The sequence below is a fragment of the Mastigoproctus giganteus genome, chromosome 4, assembly GCF_048544385.1.
Source record: "Mastigoproctus giganteus isolate SK-2022 chromosome 4, ASM4854438v1, whole genome shotgun sequence".
NCBI lineage: Eukaryota > Metazoa > Arthropoda > Arachnida > Uropygi > Thelyphonidae > Mastigoproctus > Mastigoproctus giganteus.
Window position 1 is genome coordinate 93,580,702 of NC_143578.1, and position 16,416 is coordinate 93,597,117.

The window sequence follows — 16,416 nt, forward strand, 5'->3', positions numbered from 1 at the left end:
AAGAAAATCCTTGTCTTTTGTTATAAAATCATGCAAAAATATAGAAAGTTTATAGTTAAATGACTGATTATGGCATGTTAAATAATCAGTTAACTTTAGTACTGGCTTATAAGGAAATATAGTTCATAAATACCAATAGTAAATAATTCCAGGGATATGTTCCATATTTGTTTTATTCATTTATTATTTTTTTTTTACATTTAGGGGGTGGGGAGGAAAAGTAAACTAAAAACAGTTAACTCTTATATAACAATCTTCATATATATTTACAGGAACAGGATTTATTCCATGCATGACTTGTGTTTTTTATTTAGTATATATGAATCTGCATAATGACCTCCAATGCCCTGGGAATGCTGGCCAACATAATCGCTTTCTGGACTTGCCTCTGGGGAGGGTAAAAATGTGTGCAACTTACGCTTCTGGCAAACAGGTGTGTTTAAATTTTCTTGCTGAAAATAAATCCCATTTTAGTCATAGCATAACAGTTTAACATTTCTACTTGCATTTAATAACAAACTGATATACAGATTTCTTTTCATAATCTTATATGGCCCCCAGGGGTGAAAGGCATTTACACCTTTAATGTAACTGCTTATGGCAGGGGTGGGCCAATCCTTTCCTGACATATGCTACATAATATGCTGATATAATATTGGTGTAAATACACCATAGTTTATCCATAAATTTAACTACATAATAGCAACATTGTTTGTTTATATCTTATATTGTGACTACCTTCACAACTTGATACCAGGTATTGCACTACTTCGAAAAAATAATGCTTCTCTAGTAGAGGAGACTACTGTTATTTATTCTTAGTGGGCACCATCCAGACGTGTTTTGGAGCTTGTTGGCTCATTCATCGGTGGGCAGACAGGTACCCTGATAATGTAGACATGCCATCACGGTTGCGAAGTTAATTCCACAATATGAGAGATGCCAAATGATAATGATGATAATATTATTAATGCCCACCAATGAGTGAGCCAACAAGCTCCGAGACACGTCTGGGTGGTGGTGCCCACTGAGAATAAATAACAGTAGTCTTCTCTATTAGAGAAGCGTTATTTATTCGAAGTAGTGCAATACCTGGTATCTCGTTGTGAAGGCAGCCACAATATGACATAATCAAATGATGCTGTTACTCTACTCATGTAGTTAAATTTATGGGTAAACTATGGTGTATTTACACCAATATTATGTAGTTAATTTCAACCCATAACATATGGGTTGAAATTATGCCTTGTGCATTTAATCTTCAATAATATGCTGAAAATGAATCACATGCTGAGGGTGAGTCTAGAAGCTACCAAAATCAAATACCTCCCCAAACGATACACACCAGTGACATCAAATGTGTTTGCTAATTAATAAAGGAATTTTATGCTACGCACTTGTAATAAAAGAATGAAGACAATTTTATAAAATAAATTTAATATAGATTAAGGAAAAAACTTTCATCCAAATAGAATCAATGCCATCAGAAGCCCACTAGTGACCCCACAATGTACCTGCACAAAATTAAAGTAGAAAGACAGTAAATGCAAGCCAATAAATAAGGTCCCATTCAAGCTGAAACCTGGGTCTTGCAATTTCTGGTAATAGCATTAGTAGAGGCATTTGATGCAAGCTTATGCAGCATCAGCCAAAAAAAAAAAATAAATAAAAAATAACCACTTCCACTTCATCCCACTGTTCGTTCGAAATACCTGTCCAGCTGAGCCTTAAACTTATTTAGGCTATCAACTTCCATGACAAGGGATGGAAGTCTGTTCCACCAACCAACCACCCACTGGCTAAAGGCAAATTTCTGCACATCTATCCTACATCTCTTTCCTCAATTTGAATTTATGCCCTCTCAGGTGATTATTCTGAGCAAGAGGAAGAATCCCATCAGCATTGAGCATGCTCAAACCATTCAAGGCTTTATACACCTCTATCAGATCACCTCGCTGGTGCTTTGTCTCCAGACACTGTAATTTGCAAAACTTAAGCCTTTCTTCGTAAGAGCACCCCTTTGTTCCATTCACCAATCTTGTTGCCCTTCTCTGTACTCGTTCCAGCAGCTCTACATCCTTCTTGAAATGAGGCCTCCAGGCTTGTATACAGTACTCTAGGTGTGGCCTGACCATTGCCTTATACAAGGGAATAATCACTGCTAGAAAAATTCCTATATATCATTGACTATACACCATGAGCTACTCTTGCAGCCTGTCTGCACTGCTCAGAGAACTTCATATCTGCCTGCACAACCACCCCCAGGTCCCTTTCATTCTCTTCCACTGTCAGTGTAGTACCACAGAGTTGATACGTTGCTCTGGGGTTGCTGCTTCCCATATGTAGTACTTTGAGAAATGTAATGTTAAACTTCATTTGCCACCTCTCAGTCCATCTGCTCAACCTTTCCAGATCCTGTTACAGCAGCGGAGTGTCCTTGACAACCCTGCCAACCTTCGTATCGTCTGCAAACTTGGACATTAAGCTTGATATACCATCATCAATATCATTTATAAATACAGAAAACAATAATGGACCCAATACTGAACCCTGAAAGACTCCACTAATAATATTAGTCCACGATGAGCAGTGTCCATTGATTACCACTCTGTCTTCTCCCCCTCAACCACCCCTTTATCTATAGCAGCAATTTGCCTCCAATCCACACTGCTCTAATTTGTGCAGCAATCTTCCATGTGCAACAGTATCAAAAGCCTTTCTAAGATCCAAGTATATAATATCAAAGTTATTCCCTGCATCCAGTTCTTTTGTGACTGCATCATAGTATCCAATCAAATTGGTCAGGCAAGACTTCCCCTTAACAAAACCATGCTGTGTCCGAGCTATAACTGAAGTCTTGTCTAGATGATCCTGCAGTGCTCCTTTAACCAGTGCCTCCATTAATTTTCCGGGAACAGAAGTTACACTCGCAGGTCTATAATTACTTGTCAGCCTTTGATCCTCCTTTGTGAATTGGGGTCACATTTGCACAACTCCAGTCTATGGGTACCTCCCCTGAGTCCAAGGAAGCTCTCATAATTATGGCTAAGGGTTTGCTTACTTCCTTTGCTGCTTCCTTTAATATAACTGGATAGATCCCATCCACCCTAGGTGCCTGTCTTGTGTTTATCTTCAACAATTTGTCCTCCACTTTACTCTCAGAGATTACAAGATTCTCTAGCTTACTGCCAGAGTTGAATCTCTGGCATTCCCCTCACTGAATAACTCCTCATGTGTGAATGTCGATGCAAAATATTAATTTAGTTTGTTAGCTACCTGAGCAGGATCATCAACAGTTGACCCATCGATCTCAAGTGGACCAATCTGATTCATCCTAGATGAAAACAGTAAAGACCTCTTTGCTGTTTTTCTTTGCATCCCTTGCCAAAGATTTCTCGTAATCTGCCTTCGCCTGCCTAACCTCCTTTGTAACTTGGTTACAGATCAACTTGTATCTATCATAGGCTTCTGTGTCACGTGTTAATTTGTATGTATCCCATGCATTTTTCTTCTCTGCCATATGTCTCATTAGTTCATCTGACATCCATTTAAGCCTAAAGCTTGAACAATTTCTTAATTGGTACGTAAAGCCTAGTAGCTTCCAAGATAAGTTCTGTGAATGCTTCCCATTTTGAATTTGCTGTTGGTAACATCATCAGTTGGTCCCACTGTATAGAATTTAAATACTGTCTCAGTCCATTGTAGTCGCCTTTACAAAAGCAATAACCCTTCCCTTTACCCCTAATGGTAGTTACCTCTTTGAGTAAATCCCACTTCAGCACACTGTGATCACTGCCACCTTGTGGTTCATTTATCTGCAGATTCTTAATGCATGAAGAATCACTACTGATAATCAAATCAAGAATATTACTCCCTCTAGTTGCCTCCCGAATATGCTGATGTAGAAAACAATCATCCAATAAATCCACAAAAGCCTTGCTAGTGTGTGAGTGACCAGCCCCCAAATTCCAGTCAATATCTGGGAAATTAAAATCCCCCCCTCATTATAAGACTCTCTGATTTACTGGCACACTCTATTTCCCTGTACAGTTTCTTATTATACTCATCAGAGTCATTAGGCCTATAGCACACTCCTACTCTCAATTTTGATCTCCCAATGCTTATGTCATACCAAACTGACTCGACACTGCACTGTCCAGCAATTTCGACTGGCTTCACTTCCTTGGATTTTATGTATTTCTTAACTAATAGCATAACCCCTCCTCCCTTCCTATCCTTTCTGTAGATATTGTACTCCCCAAATTCCAGTTCTGCATTACTTATATCTGTGTGACACCACGTCTCTGATATCCCAACAATATCCGCCTTTGACGCTTTGAGCAATACCTCAAATTCATCAAATTTATTTACCAAACTCCTAGCATTGGTGTACACGCAAGTATACATGCACCTGTTCTTTTTCTTAGCTACCCTAACACAACCCATGTGTTTACTTGTACCCCAATGACTCCCAGCAGTCTCTGAAATATCCTGCATCTTATTTTCCAAGCTGCTACTCATTCCAATAGAAGCAGTGCAAGAATCACTTTCACCTCTGCCAGTGGCTACTATTAATCTATTAGTCCTTGTATCCCCCCCAATCTAGCAGTTTTCCGACCCACCTAACACTGCCTCGATAGTATCAGCAAACATTCTTGTACCCTTTCTATTTAAGTGTGTCCCATCCCTATAGAAGCAGTCTCTCCTGTTAACAAGTACAGACCAGGCTGAAAAAAAATTCTACCCCTTGAGCCTTGCACAATCTTTCCAGGGCTGAACTGATAGACAGGGCTCTCATCATATATTCCTTCCTATCATGTCTGGGCAGAATTGCAGACACTTTCAAATTCAACCCTAATTCACAGCTTTTTTTTTTCAACAGTGACCTGTACTTGTTAAGTAATTCCCCCGGTCTCCTACTCTTAATATCATTAGTGCCAACATGTACAACTATATCACCTTTTGTGCCCTTAAAAGATGATATATGCTCTACAACGTCATCAACCTTTGCCCATGGCAGACATACCCTGGTCCTGTTCCACCTATCCTTTTTACAAAGCATGTTTCCCTGACAATAGTCACCAACAGCTACTAGTTCCTTTGGGACCAGCGCATTCTGCCTTGGGGGCTGCTGCTGTGTTGCGTGATGACCAAGTGCAAGCTCTGGCATTGGTGGGGGTAGCTGAGAGCTTGATGTGCCCCTCACATTTAATCCTTCGAGGGCATCCACCCTGTCCTCCAATAAAAATGGAATGTAAGTTGGTAAGCTGTACATCAATACTTTTAAACTTTTTGGATGTGCTAATGCACTATGCATGTGCCAAAAAACAATTCAATACCTGCTCTTGTTCCTTATTTTTAAGTTGGCAGTAAACTGGATTTTCTTTTACTTAGAAGTCTTACTGACTTCTAAGTATGAAATATGTAAAAAAATGAATGTTGTATATATTTTAAAATTATATCAATACACAGTGAAAAGAAATAAGAAGGAAAATAATGCTGATACGATGCTAAATTTTGGTGACACCCTTTTGGACATGTCGTGGCATTCACCTTGGAAAGCTTTACTGTGTTTAGCTTATTTTTGCCTTTTAAACTGGTTGAATAATGTGGGTTTTTTTTTATATATATATATATATATATATATATATATATATAGATCAAGAGAAGTGGGCCACTCGCAACAGCTGCACAGGCCACAAGTGGCACACATGCATTGGACCAGCCACCACTACCTTATGGCAGTTAAATTAGTGCCACAGGTAACAATACAGTAACATGCAGTTTTTGTAGAAATCTGCAGATTCAATAGTAGATTAAGCACACTACCAAGCACACATGTTACTAAAGAACAAGAGAAATATTTGTTTCAAAAAAAATTTTTGGGTAATAAAATTTCATATTTTTAATAAAAGTTCAAATTTTGTTCATGAACAAAATATTGTCACACTATCATATACTTTGGTTGATACTGACTGAAGAAAACCCTAATTTAATCATGGATGTATTATTACTAATGGAAATAATAAAAGTAACTGATGGCAATTTTTAAAAGTTTTGCTATTCACCTAAAAATATATATTTAATATTTTATCAGATATACAGGATCTGTATTTCTTAGATAAACAGCAGCTTTAAATGTTTTACATACCTTTTTTTTTAATGTTACTGCAAAATGGTTCTTGGGTCAAAACAAGTAAAAAAATAAGATTTTTTTCTGAGTCAAAACAAGCTGTTTGTTTGTTTGTTATTTTGTTTTTAGGAGCATTAGCAACTAAGGCCATATTGCTCCAGGAATATGCAGTGGTCATTCCCTGACCTTTCCGTATTTGGTGGTGACGGGCTCGAACCCTGGTCTAATCAAGAAGCGTGTGCTACACACTGCTGCTCCTTCCCACCTGGCTACGGAGGCACCTCTGTCAAAACAAGCAAAAACAAAAGTTCTTTTTTGGAAAAAACAGATTTTTTAGTCCACACTGCACTAGAAATTGTATTTCCTTAGAAAAATACAGCCATCATAGGATTGTTTACCAGTACAGTATAATTTTAAAAATTAGCTTACATAACATTTTTCTGTCTGTGGATTTCTGTTTGGATATTCTGTTAGACATCAACTGATTCTGACGACTTCAAAAAAAAAAAAAAAAAAATGTTGAATCAAACTTTTGTTCATAATAATGCCTCTGCTTGTCCAGACTTGACTGTTAAAGTATTTCTGAATTTTCACCATAAAAAAGTCAACTCAGTTTTTGGTTTTCTAACCTGGCCAAATACACTCTCTCACATTCAGCACTGCTATGATGCATTGTTAATATGCCAAGCATGACTTTAGATAATTTGTTATTTTTCAAACTTCACTGCACTTGCCAGCAACTCAATCAAGGACCACTGTAGTCTTTCTTCATTGATAACCGTGTCTAGTGGGTTCTCACTGTTTCATGTGACAGCAGAAATAATGCTACAAAACATCTACTGCTTCATCTATTTCCATATCTTTATTGAGACAAGTACTGAAAACTTGTCCACAGAAAACTTCAAATTTGAAAATTAAGCACTGCCAACTGATGAAATTTGTGCTACCTCATCATTTATAAAAACATTATTTTTCAATGGGAATTCATGAACCTTGTAGTCACATGCAGTCATAAAGTACTTCCTTAGTGAGATAAAGAACAGAATCTTCTCCTATAAAATTAGACTCTCCATGACTGTAACAAGTAGAAAGCTGTACCAGAAGAATGAGCCTAAGTCAGGCTCATTCTTCTGGTACAGCTTGCTATGTAAACATTTTCCAAAGTGGAAGTGTAAAATATGAAAACTGTTGGTAAAATATATTTACACATAACATTCTTCAACATGTCTGGGAGTAATGACTTCAATATTATGTTGGCTTGAACAGCTATGTTTGAATTTTCAAACAATGGCATAATATTTAAAAGAAACAAGCAAATTACTTTATTTAAGCCAGAGGAGAGAAACATGAAACAAGAATTATCAGCTTGCTTTGTCTGTTGGATTGCTTTCACCAAAAGTTTGAATTTCAGAAATTCTTTTTAAGTTAATCAATTTGTCTTTCAAAACTTTTCGATTATAAACTGGATTTCAACCTGAGTCGGTGTCAATTACTAGTAATCACTTGTTGCACTTTTCAATTTGTTACTTCTGAAAAGTTCTCATATGGTTTTTCTGACCACTCCTAACCTTTTCTTTAGCCTTGTCAAAGGTTACAGTGTTTTACCACTCTAGTTGCACATTTAATAAAAGACAGCCAAAGTGCACATGCATTACTTGAAATTGCTCAAATCCATCTTTCCTTTAAGCATGTCTTTCTAGATAGTAAATTTCCACCAAGTATTCCTCTACTTTCACTGGAAGGCATGCACATAAATTAATAAGGTGCCACCATTACCACCAAGTGCTCACTCAATCTCCTCTTTTATTAGTTTTACTACTCCAGAGTTTTGGCCTACCATAACATGTGCATTACCAACACTAAGTGCCAGGCAGTGTTTTTTTTTTTTTTTTTGAAGAAATCCCATATTGGTGTTCAGAATCAAACCCTGTACCTTCCAATGCTGGCACAGAGCAGCTGCTTTCAACTTATTGATTATTATTACAATAGGTCACCACAATGGGGAAATAGGAGCTTAGAAGGGAACAGGCATTCTGTGTGTATCAGACACTCAGTCTAAAACGCTGATAGATCCAGTATCTTTCTATTTTAGAAGATTTAGGAGAATGGCGGTTGGCTTGCCTCCCTAAACTCCACTCGTGCACACCTTCTCGATGGTAAGCTCTGTCACACCACTTTGGTGGCAACGAACATGTATGGTGGTTCTCTTCAAGAAGCCTGGTCACGTGAAGAGGAAAAGACCAAACCCTTTAGCACATGACAACACGACGAAACAAATAGCCCTCAGTGGCCAGCAGCTTTCACTTCCCCTCTTGGCACCTCCATAGCCAGGTGGGCAGGAGCAGCAGTGCGTAGCACACACTTCTTGATTAGACCGGGGTTCGAGCCTGTGACCACCAAATACGGAGGATACAGAAAGGTCAGGGAATGACCACCACATATCCCCGGAGCAATATGGCCTTAGTTGATAATGCTCCTAAAATCCAAATAACAATAACTTCCCCTCTTAAGGCAGTGAGAGGATTGGAGTGGAAACAAAGGTGCTAAGAATCTCTGGGTATGACCAGGCTGCCGTGCATGGAAACTGGACTTGGCCTGTTATAATGTAAGATCGCTCACCAGTGAAGATAGGATATTAGAGCTGGAAAAGGAATTTGAAAAAGTAAATTAGAATATCATTGGCTTGGCTGAAACAACAAGAAGAAATGATTCGCTTATAAGTTTATCAGGTGGAAATCTCTTGTACACCAATGGACACAGTGAAAAGAGTGGAGGTGGCTTTCTGGTCCATAAAGATATAAAAAAAAAACAACTATTTGGAATTCAAAAGTATATCACCAAGGGTGTCAAGACTACTACTCAGGATTTCTAAGAAGTACAAACTGAAGGTTATAATGATATATGCACCAACATCAAGCCATGATGACGAAGAGGTTGAAGAAATGTACACTGAAATTGAGAGAGTTATTGATGAATAGAAACTCACTACACCATCATTATGGGGAACTTCAATGCTAAGATTGGAAAGAGACAAAACAGTGCAGAAAAGGAAACTAAAGGAAATTTTGTAATTGGTGAAAGAGGTGAAAGACTTGTGGAATTTGCAGAATCTCAAGGAATGTCAGTAATGAACCCTTTTTTCAAGAAAAGTGGACATGGAAAAGCCCAAAATGGATTAATAACTAATGAAATTGACTTCATCCTCACTAACAGAAGATATATTGTGAATGATGTTACTGTCCTGAACAAGGTAAATGTTGGAAGTGATGACAGAATGGTAAGAGGCACACCTGATGTAGATGTAAAAAAAGAAAGGAAAAAACTGGCTTGAGTAAATAATACGAAGGCTTTGAGATAACAGAAGAGGAGAAAAGCAGTATGTACTGGAACTTTAGAACAAGTTTGAGCTACTGCAGACTGCTCGTGACCAAGATATTGACGAGGAATACAACTTTCTGAAAGTGACAAAACCTGAGGCCTATAGGTAAAAAGAAAAAATTAGTCAAGGAACACTCGTCACAATGAACTGAGGATGACAAATGAAGAGAAAGATACACTAACAAGGACAGAATTGAGCATACTGAGTAATGCAAAGTCATGAGAAAGTGACTCAGAGAGGACATAAGATTTAACACAAGAAAAGGAGAACAAGCATTAAGGGAAAACAAAGGACTTAAATCAGCAGCCATGAGAAGTAATACAGAAAGACAAATGATACTGAATCTGAAGAATAGTGATGGTGTACTTATAAATAGCAGAGAAGGCATAATTCAAATACAGAAGAATACTATAGAGAATTATACAAGGAACAAGAGAATGATGACAGCAGTGGAGAAGATAGATCACAAATTAGTAACACATACAACTTACCCGACATTCTTCCTGATGAGGTAGAAAATGCGTTGAAGAAAATGAAGAATCAGAAAGCCCCAGGGAAGATGAAGTTACTGTAGAGTTGTTAAAATTGGGAGGAAGAGACATGACACAAAAACTGGCAAGACTTCACAAAATGCATTAGAAAAGGTGTGATACTTAAGGGGTGGAATAATGCAATCATAGTTTTGCTGCATAAGAAAGGAGATAAATTGGAAATTATAGACCAATTAGCTTGTTATACACATTTACAAGTTGTTCACAAGGGTCATTACTAAATATTAGAAAGAATACTTGATGAGAATCAACCGAAAAAGCAAGCTGGCTTTAGGACAGGATTCTCAATTATATATCACCTTCACATAATATCACAGCTAATGGAGAAAGCAAATGAATATAAAACACCATTATGCCTGGCATTTGTAGATTATGAAAAGGCATTTGACTCCATTCAGCATAAGGCAATGTTTTGGGCACTGGAAAGATAAGGCATAGATACCTCATATATTATGATTTTGAAGAAAATATATGAGAATGCTACCTCCTTTATTAGACTAGACAAACACAGTACGAAATTTAAAATTGAGAAAGGAGTCTGACAAGGAGACACTATCTCTGAAGTTGTTTACTGCTGCCCTTGAGGAAGCTTTCAGAAGATTGGACTGGTTGCAGAAAGGAGTCAAAGTGAATGGAGAGTACCTATACAATTTGCAGATGACATTGTGATCATAAGCCACGATCTCAAAAAATTAGAGAAAAATCTTAATCGGTTATGCAGAGTTAGTAAGGATTTTGGTCTAAAGAGGAATATGGCTAAAACAAAAGTAATGATTAACAAGTATGCCACGGAAAGGGAAATAATGATTGAAGGAGCAGTAATTGAAAAGGTTGAGTCATATACTTATCTGGGACAAGTTATTAGCTGTAATAATGATAAATGGCTGGAAGTCAAGAGAAGAATAAATTTTGGATGGATAGCATTCAGGAAATATAGTCACATACTGAAGAGCAATATCCCAGTTTGTCTAAAACGTAAAATAATGAATCAATGTATACTCCCCACCATGACTTATGGAAGTGAAACTTGGGCACTCACCAAAAGAATGGAAGAGAAGCTAAGAACTACACAGCGAAGAATGGAACGAATTATATTGGGAATCAGACTGTTAGATAAGAAGAGAAACACATGGATTAGGCAGCAAACTCAAGTAAAGGACATTCTTATCAAAACTAAAGAACTAAAATGGTCTTGGGCAGGACACATAGCTCGAAGACATGATGACAGATGGACTAAGAAAATAACAGAATGGTACCCAAGAGGAGCTAGAAGAAAACCTGGAAGACAAAGGCGGAGATGGATAGATGAAATTCATGAGTTTTTGGGTAGTAAATGGATGGCCAGTGCTCAAAACAGAAGGAACTGGAAAGTTGCTGGAGAGGCCTTCATCCTGCAGTGGATTGAAAAATCTTAATCGGTTATGCAGAGTTAGTAAGGATTTTGGTCTAAAGAGGAATATGGCTAAAACAAAAGTAATGATTAACAAGTATGCCACAGAAAGGAATATAATCACTGGAGGAGCAGCAATTAAAAAGGCAGATTCATATACTTATCTTGGACAAGTCATTGGCTGTAATAATGATAAATGGCTGGAAGTCAACAGAAGAATGAATTTCGGATGGTTAGCATCCAGTAAATATAGTCACATACTGAGGAGCAATATCCCAATTTGTCTGAAACTTAAAATAATGAACCAATGTATACTCCCCACCATGACTTATGGAAATGAAACTTGGCACTCAGGCGCTGAAAACTACACAGCGATGAATGGAACAAATTATATTAGGAATCAGACTGTTAGATAACAAGAGAAACACATGAATTAGGCAGGAAATGCAAATAAAGGACATTCTTATCCAAACTAAAGAACTGAAATTGACTAGGGCAGGACATAGTTCAAAGATATAATGACAGATGGACTAAGAAAATAACAGAATGGATGATGGACAGATGAAATTCACAAGTCCGTGGGTAGTAAATGGATGGCTATTACACAAAACAGAAGGAACTGGAAAGTTGCTGGAGGGGCCTTCATCCTGCAATGGATTGAAAATGGGCTGATGATGATGAATGGGAAATAGCTTGGAAAACATCTATAAGGAGTTTCAGCTGTGTGGATAGAGCAGATAAAGAGAGAATTTGTTATCTGCACTAAATTAAAGCAGAAAGCATCCTAGTAAATAAAATTCCAGTCAAGATGAAACCTGGATCGTGTAATTTCTGGTAATAAAAATGGAATGAAAACTGTACGCAAGTACTTTTCACTTTTTGGATGTGCAAATGCAATGCGTGTGCCAAAAACAATTCGTGACCATGTGTGCTACAAGACTTGGGGTTAAACTTCAACTGTCATTTCTCAGCCCATCTGCCTAATTTTTCTGGATCTTGTTGCAGTAGCATGTCCTGATTACTGTCAGTAACCATCTTGCCAACCTTTGTATCATCTGAAAACTTATACCTTAAGCCTAATATGCCTTTCTCATTTTCATTAATAAATACAACCGTGAAAATTTCATTCTCATTCATTTTCCTTTTGCCTCTCAGAGCCTTAAACACTTCAATCAAGTCTCCTCTGAGGTGCCTAGTTTCCAAGCTGTGCAACCCACATATTCAAAGTCTTTCTTTATATGAACACTCTTCTGCTGATCTCACCAGGCAAGCTACCCATCTTTGGACTCTTTCAAGAAGCTCTCTTTTTTTGGGTGTAATCTCCATACTTAACTACAGTATTCCAAGTGTGGTATAACAATAGCCTTATATAATGGAATTATGACATCCTAATCTCTACTAGCAAATGTTCGATAAATCAAGGCTTCTGAGGACACCATGGGCCTTCCTTGCAACCTGTCTACAATGCTCGGAGAACTTCATGTCTGACTGTATAATAACTCCCAAGTTCTTTTCTTCCACTACTGACCTTAGTTCAACTCCATGTGTATAAACTATTTTGGGATTGCTGTCCCCCAGGTGTAAGACCTTGCATTTTGCTGAATTAAAGATTAGCTTCCACTTTTCTGACCATCTCTGAAGTCTATCTAACTCATTCTAAGAAGCTCTGCTTGGCAGTGATCATTAACTTCTCTACCGATCATTACATCATCTGCAAATTTAGACATTGTCTTCTATCCCTTCATCGATGTCACTTAAAAAAATCAAAAACAACAGTGGTCACAATACTGAACCTTGGGAACCCCACTTCTTACATTAACCCAATCTGAAGAATAACCATTTATCATAACCCTCAACCTTCTGACCTGAACCCATCCTACTATCCATCTAATGATTTTCCCTAAGATTCCAACCTGTTTCAGCTTATAAAGTAACTGCTCAAGTGGGACTGAGTCAAATGCTTTGCTGAAATCTAAATAAACAATGTTGAAAATTATTCTCTAACTCCAGCTCATGAGTAAAACAAAAAAAAAAAAAAAAGTAAACTGCAGCCATTATCAACCCACTGCAGAATGGAAGGCTCCTCAACAATTCATTGCTGAGGGAAATGGACAATAATCTGCCACGCTGGTCCAGTGCGGGTTGGCAGATTGACCATATTTAGCAATTAAGAGCTTGAACCCCGGTCTACTCAAAGAGCGTGTGCTACTACACTCCCACTCCTGACCACTCGGATACGGAGGCCAGTGAGTGACCCTGTCAAAATAGCTAACCAGATTTGTTAAACATGGTTTACCCTTAACCATTGCCTCCATGATTTTCCCTACTACTAAAGTTATACTGATCCGTCGGTAATTTCCCACTACACTCTCAGAACTACCTTTATGTATTAGCAATACATTGGCATTTTTCCAATCCAATGGAATCACTCCTGATTCCAGTGATGCTCTCATAATTAGCCTAAATGGTTCAATGCACTCACTTGCCACCACCCTTAAAATTATAGCGTATATGCCATCAACCCCAGGAGCAGAGCCAGAACCAGGGTGGGGCAAGCGGGGCACAAGCCCCAGGTGCAGCATTTTAAGGGTGCATTCGACTAGTTATATATTTTAAAATTGCTTCATTTTTGATTTAATTACAGTGGGGCCTGTGTTTAATGAACTTCTTTATAGTGAATTTTTTTAATTCCTTTTGCTAATTACATTTAAGTTTCTGTAGAATGAAGAAAATTTCCATATAACAAATGGATTACGAGAGACTTTACCTTGTATGCTTTGTTTCCACTTCTTGCCTTTAGGTAATTTAAGCAATTAGAAAGTGCAAATTAAGGGATTACCATTCCAAAATATAAGTGGATCGTAAAACATATGCAGCCACCTATTCCACATACCAAGAAGTCATGCTAGTCAACTGCTTTCTATAGCCAGTCAAAAGATTAAAGCGTATTCCCGACATGGATAATAGCTTCTGGTCAACTTGTGTTCTTTGTTTAAAATAAAAATTTTATTAAAAGAAATACTGCATTATCTTTGTACATGCTACTTATGATTTTCTTTTTTTTTTTTTTGTGAGAGTGAAAAAAAAATTGTAAATTCGGGATTTATAATCATTTACAGAAAAAAATATCAGGGAGGAACAGTGTTTTACAAATTTTGAAAATAACAGAGAAACTAAACTCCAATTACAAACTTCTATAAAGTATGGCTTTTTCTCTGACGTCACACCACTGAGCTTTTTGGTTTGTCCTCCAATGCTAATCACTGGAGGACAAACAATTTTCAAATATCTGTTGATATTTCAGCATACAAAGGGTACTAGGAAAGTTTTGCAATACAGCTTTGTTTACTTAATTTTTTCAAAGTAATTTCCTCTACATTCAATACACCTCTCCATCCTCCGAAACCAATCTTTAAACCAGTTCTGCAAAGTTTCACTAGGGAGTAAAGCACACTCGTTGTCCCAAGCCCGTAGAAGGTCCTCATCACTGGAAAACCGCCTCCCTTTTAGCTTCATTTTCACATGCAGGAACAGTGCAAAGTCGCAGGGAGCAAGGTCTGGACTGTAGGGAGGGTGCTCGAGAAGTTTCAGTCCTGTTGTGGTCAAATATTTGGTGCAGGCTTTGGCGGGGTGAGCTGGAGCATTTTCGTGATGGAGGTACCAGGTGTCCATTCTTGACTTTGGCCGCAGGTTCTTCATAGATCCAATGACTTTAGGCAGGCATTGTTCAGTATACCACTTAGCTGTGACTGTCTTCTGCGTGTCCAAAACGACACGTTCCACAATTCCACTCGATTTGAAAAATACAGCTATCATTTTCTTCTTTACAGATCGGGATTTTCTGACAATTACGGGTGTGTCGTCATCATCAAAGACCCAAACTTTGTTTTGAGCCTTGGTCGGCAGATCGTAATAGTACAGCCAAGTCTCGTCACCTGTCACTATGTTGTTCACATACCGAGATTGTCCCTTATCAAACTTTTTTAACATCTCCCGGCACCAAGTCACACGTCGTGTCATCTGCTCTTCAGTCAGTTGATGCGGCACCCAGAGAGAACAAAGTTTCTTCACGTGCAAATGATCTTGCAGAATTGAACGAATTGCTGGTGCATATAGGCCCAAAGTATCCTCTATCTGTTGGTAGGTCACTCGCCTGTTTTCGTCAAGCGTTTTCCTCCGTAACTGACGTTCGTGGACTTCCCGGCCTCTCAGAACCCTCCAGAGTGAAATTTCCCCTTTGGAATTCTCTATACCACCTGAATATCATTGTACGATGTGGACAATCATCATCTAGTGCAAGAGTCATTTCTTCTAAGCACTGGTCTATGGTTAAACCACGCACGAAATTATACCGCAAAACTGTCCTTATCTCATTTCGTGACCACGATGCCATCGGAAGCACTTTACACTCTCACTACTAATGAATAACTGAGCCCATCGACTTGGCGCGGCGGCTACTATGCACGTATGAACATGTCTCAACATGCAGCAACAAGCAGCTTCCTGTGATTCATTGTTGCGTCATATTGCAAAACTTTCCTAGTACCCTTTGTATATTTGAAAAATCATGTTTTATCAATTCTGAAGGATATAAAATCTGCAACCCCTTTAGAACTTCTCCAATTCGTTCATGAGTATTGTCTAATAGAATCTTATCTAAATATAGAAATAGTACTATGAGCTTTTCTTACCCTGCCTGTAACAGTAGCTTCTTGTGGAAGGTCCTTCAAAGCAAGAAAAATTCAATTAAAATAATACACCTTTATTGCATATTTTTAGTTTATGTTATAATGTTAAAAGTACATCCTATATTTTGCAATATTTTGTTTCTATGATTTTTATACTAGATATATAAACATAAACTATCTGGTTTTCTAATTTATTTGTAGTATATTTGTAGTTTATATAGAATTAAATTCTCTGTAGATGTAATTGAATATTTAAGTTTCTTTTACTTTGCTAT

General features: G+C 37.8%; 1 protein-coding gene across 1 annotated transcript in view; it reads right to left on the reverse strand.

Moving 5' to 3' along the window:
- Positions 1-217: 217 nt before the first annotated feature.
- The window catches only part of LOC150086919 (uncharacterized), a 290,440-nt gene continuing 274,241 nt past the window's right edge, over positions 218-16,416 (reverse strand). Inside the window, exons 13-14 of the mRNA XM_090372322.1 lie at positions 16,145-16,177; positions 218-452 (exon numbers count right to left, since the gene is read on the reverse strand). Of these exons, the coding sequence (XP_090228448.1) occupies positions 282-452; positions 16,145-16,177 (204 nt within the window). The 3' untranslated portion in view covers positions 218-281. The remainder of the gene's footprint in view (positions 453-16,144; positions 16,178-16,416) is intronic.